Raw genomic sequence first — 5,784 nt, 5'->3', positions numbered from 1 at the left:
ACTAAAAATGATCTCCATTGGTTCCAAAGCTACACATTTTTAGTAAATTTGATTCCGGTACATAGCTGGTACTTATTTCATTGGTCCTGGAAAAACAAAAGGGAAGTCGACTTGGCAGGATTTGAACTAAAAATGTACAGCCGTGCAACTAATGATCACAAGGTATATTTTGTCAGACAATAAAACTAATGTCATAGACAGAAGGTCATAAATACCGGGGGAGAAGTGTAGTTGATTTAAATGCAAGTACTTGACTGATATAGATATGTTATCCATTACTGGCTGCAAAAGGGAAGTAATATTGTAAGGCATTTTTGTCTGCTTTAACAATTCTGCTATTCACTATCCTCTTAATAATCTCTTACATAAGCAGAACAATAAACATCTATCATTATATTTTATTGTGAATAATGTTTTTAAAACAGACAAGAATACTGGGGTAAGTTGATACGACCATAAAGACAGTAATCTTGTAAATATATGCTAAGCTAAATCAAGTCTCCTCCTGATTGATATAGAAAAGTACATTGCGCTGCAAACCACATATTTTTGTATAAACAATAACATAGGAAAGCCTTTATACAGTCACACAGCTGGCTAGAAATACCAGCCAAATCTCATAAATCATATCCTACCATTTTATAGAAAGACTAATTTGGTAATGTGGTCCTCTCAAACTGGGTGGTAAAGATGAGATGATCACATCTGGAATACCTTTGACCATGGGTTTGTTCAATCAAGGCTGACCTAGGGTTAAGAAATTGTTACTTAGCAACAATTACAATGTAACTGGTTTCGTTATTATTGGTTTTTCTTCCTTTACTATATGCTGGAAAATTAAGCTGAAGTCAAATGCTACTGAAACCCTAAATGACTTTTAAGAGCAGGGGAAAGGTTCTCAGTTCCAGTTTTGCTTTAATCACAGGAAAGATACACATTCTCCTGGATAAGAAACTGGCCTATTTCAAATAAACTTTTCTCATAAACTGGTTCCTATCCTCAACAGTGAAGTAAAATGATGTATGCATGTAAAGGTTTAGATCCTTTTTTAGGGCTTCTGAGACTGCTGAGATGAAAGCTATTATCAGACAGGGGACCTCACTTGGATTTTGGTAACAGTGAACTCTGCTAAAGACACCAAAAGGTAAGGTAGTTGCAATAAACTAAATGACAGATTAAGCCTACCATCCAAGAATAGGAAAGGTTCCTCTGATAGGCTTTGATACAGTTATCAATAAACAATTTCACATGCAAGGCTTTGCTGTAGTATATAGGCTCAAGGAGCCATATAGTGAATACTGAACCTGGAACTACCTTGTTGTGAAGCAGACTTTTTAACAGAAACATTTTCAGTGAAATAGAATTAATAATCTATGGAATGCTAGAACACTGCCATATTATCAATTCAACCATTTTACTTCTGCATCTGCTAGAAAGAATATGTAAAGGTCAAACAATAGCTTTCTATTCATTTCAGTTCTACATACTAAACTGCTATCAAGCTGCAAGAAGTTGGGACAGAATTTACAACTGGTTACTCTTGCTATTACAAAAGAGTATACTGAAAGGAGGCTTGTTTTAAGGCATTCAAACTTGTCTCTTTTCAAGGTATAATATATCCAAAACATTATTCTGGATAAATGTTTCCTTCCTTTTTTAAACTTGTATAATGTGATTTTAAGGTGATTATGCTGCTATTTCTGACAGATCGAACGACTGCATAAAGGCTCCTCCTTTGACACGTTTGCCAGTAGTTTAATCACAGACAAGACAGAGTAAACCTTTGAAAATAAGGAAAAATAAGCATAGAATTAAAACAAAGGTGTAGTTTTAGTGCTGCCATTTTTTTTTTAATAAAAATTAAATTGCTATAGTAGAGTTCTGAAATTTAATTGTTCAATTAAAGAATCTTGTAGGGAATAAAATAAACTGTAAATATAATAATAAAAGCATAATATCTTCATAAACCGATTATAATTAAATCAAAGACTAAACAAGATCATAAAGTTCAAAATATGTACACTGAAAATAAAAAAGAAAGTCGATCTTCAAAGTAAACTAAATCTGTTATTCCACAGGTGTTACTACGATGAATCAAGGATAATTTCAGTGTATCATCCACTTAATGCTACAACGGCCTGTGTACAGCCTTACGAACCCGTGGATTAGGAAAATGATTAACAAGTAGCATGAAACATGAGGGGGGAATTATGAAAAATTATTCACTAATAAATAAACAGAAGTTAAGAAAATTCACTTTGTAGTTTCTAGCTTAAAATATTTATTTCTCTTACGTCTCTATTTCTGCAATACACACAAATATCACTGATGCAGAACGCCGCATAAAGTAATTTAAAACTAAACTGAGAGGCTTTGGTTTCACATACAAACAAAACGTAGTAGAAATGACAAAACTCAACCCTTAACTCAAGTGACATGAAATATGTCCAGGTTTGGTATAAATCAAATTATGGGGTTAAAAAAATGAAATAAAATACAATAACTTCATCAAATCGTTTTCTAAATATCACATTTTTAAAACCTCAAATAGATTTTTTTTAGTATTTTCTCCGTAAATTATCTAAAAATACTGACATGTGGCGTACCTTTAGCATATTTAACATACTTGAGCACATCTACGTGTAATACTTCTGAATCTGTTTATCAAATGCATCTTTGATAGCCATTCGGAAGGTTTTTTGGTTGAACAAGAAGGCAGATATGTGACCAGAATCAATGTAGCGCACTTCAGCTTCAGGCCATAGCTGCTTCAGGCTGAGGACCCCTTCGTGGGGAATGTAAGCGTCTTGTTTTGCAGCCACAATGATAATCAAACTGGTATCTACGGGTTGTGTGTAATTGCCAAGGTGAGTGAACTCTTCCATCACGTCTCGCATAAAATTTAACGCTTCTTCAGAAACTCTTTTAGTCGAATGCCTTTTTTCTTTACTTGTCTGTGACCTGGTGATGTGAGATTTGGCAGCAGCATAGCTTAGGGATAAATACCGAGATTTCCAGTCTGTTTTCGACGGTTTGGACAAAGAAGTTGTGAGAATGTTAGTGTTGTTAAGGGCTTGAAAAGAATCAGCAGCAGTAGCTTGTGTATTTTCCAAAGATATAGTATTGCTAGGGTTAAAATCGACCATCTTGTTTTCATCTTCTTTGCGTAAAGAGAGGGATTCTTCTTTGGTTTCAAAATCAAGTTTTAGATTTAATAAAGACGGTTTATTTTGGCTACGATAAAAGTTGAGGACATCTTTTAAGGACTCGTCCATATCTTGTACATATTTCTGTCCAAGGCGGAAGGCTCTGGCCACATCTTCGGGGGAGTGGATCATTTTCTTGATATCGGTCCCATACTGACTTTCTTCCAGATACTGAGACTGTAAAACTCGCCAGGGGATGGCTTCACTGAGAACACCATGTGTGAATACACCAGACGCGGTACTCCAGGACAGACAGGGTATTAGTGAAAGAGGTTTATTCCAATTTGACGCAGCCAAGGAAGCCATATGTCCCCCCATGGAAATACCAGTGATGCCCAAAGGACCCCACCCTTGTTGTTCACACCAGTTAAGCAATACTAACGACTCTAGGATGAGAGCTCCGCCCATTACGAAAAGGTCACTTACGTTGTGCAACGCCGATCGTAACTGTTGTTTTGGTTTTCGCATGCCATAGTAAGGATTTTCAAGGATGATTGAAGCGATTCCAAACTCCTTCAGTAAAGGTTTCCCTAACAGCGTTCGTCTTCTCCAGTAGAAATGGTCTCCGGTGCCACCCAGCTGAACACAAACCGGCTTTAGTTGAGATTTCCATAGTTTAGGTAAAATCATTTGAAATTTGGCGATTTCAACTTCTTTGGGCATCACATCTGACATATAGACTGCGAAGGGCGAGAGGAAATGTCCTTCCAATATGCGGTGGTCATCCTGTTCTATATCCTTGTCGATATGGACAGGATAGTCGGGTGGAACCAACTTAATGCATTCCTCTCGATTCGAGATAACTTTCCTACAGTTGAACAGTTTTTTCAAGTTTTCTGGTTTACCCCAGCCTTTGGTGAACAGTTTCGATATCAAGAAGCGACGGTACCACTGATCGAGTCGACTCATGACTTGGATCACGTTAATATTTTCAGTTCGAAACACATGGTTTAAACAATAACACGGTTATTGTGCGTTCATTATCTTACCTCTGTGGTTCTTATGGGTGCAGATAGTACGTCTGGTATTCAACCTGTAGTTCAACAGCTTTTTTCAACATTGTCGGTGTTGTAAGCAGACGGACAGAACAAGGGCAACAGATCTTACCATATATTGAATTCTAAAATTATACAGAGTTTAGTAATATTCCAAAGTTCAAAAGATAACAACTTGATATTTTTTAGAAACGTAAAACCGACAAAAAATATTACTTAAATAGTTTTTAAAAATATTCCCTCTATATTTACAGTAATTACAACGTCTCTAAAGACATGTTACATAAATGGGTTAACTGTTATTTTCGTAATTTGAAGCGTGATATACTACCAACATGGCTCCAAGTAACCACTTGGCTAAGCATATCTCTGGCGCACGTCGTATGTTGTTGATGTTCAGGTTCAAGTTAGCCCTGATCGAGCATACCAATGAGCGAAAACATTGCAACCGCGACCCTTCCACCTTTTTATTTATTCTAAATATAATATATCTCAATCCATACCTCATGTAAGACGACAGTATGATTTGAAAAAAATTTACGTTGTTTTTAGTCGGTTAAATGATCAGTTAGCAGCTTTCCCATTCCAGAATTTTGTTATTTTGCCAGACACATATGTGTCCTGGTTACATTACCCAATGTATCTTTTGTTTCTAAGGCGATGGGCGTGGGTTTGAGAACGATTCAGCTACTGTTTCTAGCGATCACGTAGTGTTTGGCGCGATTATCTTTTGTGGATATCTTTTTCTCACGTAGCTATCGTGATATATATTAAGATAATCGTTTTCAGTTTATGCTTTGTATCTTTTCACTTTCAACGTGGTGTTATCATAACAGTTCACTAATTCTTCACTCTTAAAGCTTAAGCTGCATATAGTAGCAAATCATACTGGACACTGTACAAAATCTAGTTTTACATCATTCTTTCTGAGTTCAATATACGTCAGAGTAAAATTTGCTTGACATCACTCAAGATAATAAAATAAGTATCATTATTAATACCTGATACATATTAAACAAACTCTATTAATTCAGTCGAATATACTGCTCAGTCTCTTCAAAGTTCGGCCTTTAATACTTTCTTAATTTCAAATCATCATGCAAGAAATAATTTTCTCTGTCCAGTTTCAACCGCATTCCGGTTCACGGCAACAATTGTTTCTTTCTCCTATGAGGATTTCGTTCATATCAAAAAGAATTCAAACGAAGCTTGAAACGTAACACTAAAGAGATAAGTTTCATAGACGATATTTTGAGAATGAATCATCAAAATTTGGTTGAGGTCATTTCACCTCGTATCGTTAATGCTTTATTTATCTAGCTTCCAACGACCGATCACACCGACCCGGTGTTATATATACTTTCGATTTTATAAATATAATAAACATATTTTTCTCTTTAACCAGTGCATTGAATTCATTACCAGACAATCTTTGAATTACATAAAATAAATTTTTAACGTAGTTTACATCTTGGGTGTGTGTGTATACATATATCTTTTACCTGTTTCAATCGTGAAACTGCAGCCAGGATGGGGGCACCGCCTTGAATTTTTAGTCGAATAAATCGACCCCAGTATGTATT

The 5,784-nt window shown here is 35.7% G+C and overlaps 1 protein-coding gene across 1 annotated transcript; it reads right to left on the bottom strand.

The window, feature by feature from the left end:
- Positions 1-21: 21 nt before the first annotated feature.
- LOC106879937 (protein ABHD18) lies at positions 22-5,428 on the bottom strand. The gene is made up of 2 exons (XM_052971619.1): positions 2,607-5,428; positions 22-1,781 (listed from the first exon to the last, which is right to left on the bottom strand). Exon 1 carries the CDS (start codon positions 4,113-4,115, stop codon positions 2,637-2,639), a length of 1,479 nt encoding a protein of 492 aa, XP_052827579.1. The 5' UTR covers positions 4,116-5,428; the 3' UTR covers positions 22-1,781; positions 2,607-2,636.
- Between the last annotated feature and the right edge of the window lie 356 nt (positions 5,429-5,784).

The sequence above is a fragment of the Octopus bimaculoides genome, chromosome 11, assembly GCF_001194135.2.
Source record: "Octopus bimaculoides isolate UCB-OBI-ISO-001 chromosome 11, ASM119413v2, whole genome shotgun sequence".
NCBI lineage: Eukaryota > Metazoa > Mollusca > Cephalopoda > Octopoda > Octopodidae > Octopus > Octopus bimaculoides.
This window is presented reverse-complemented; position numbering and strand designations above follow the sequence as displayed.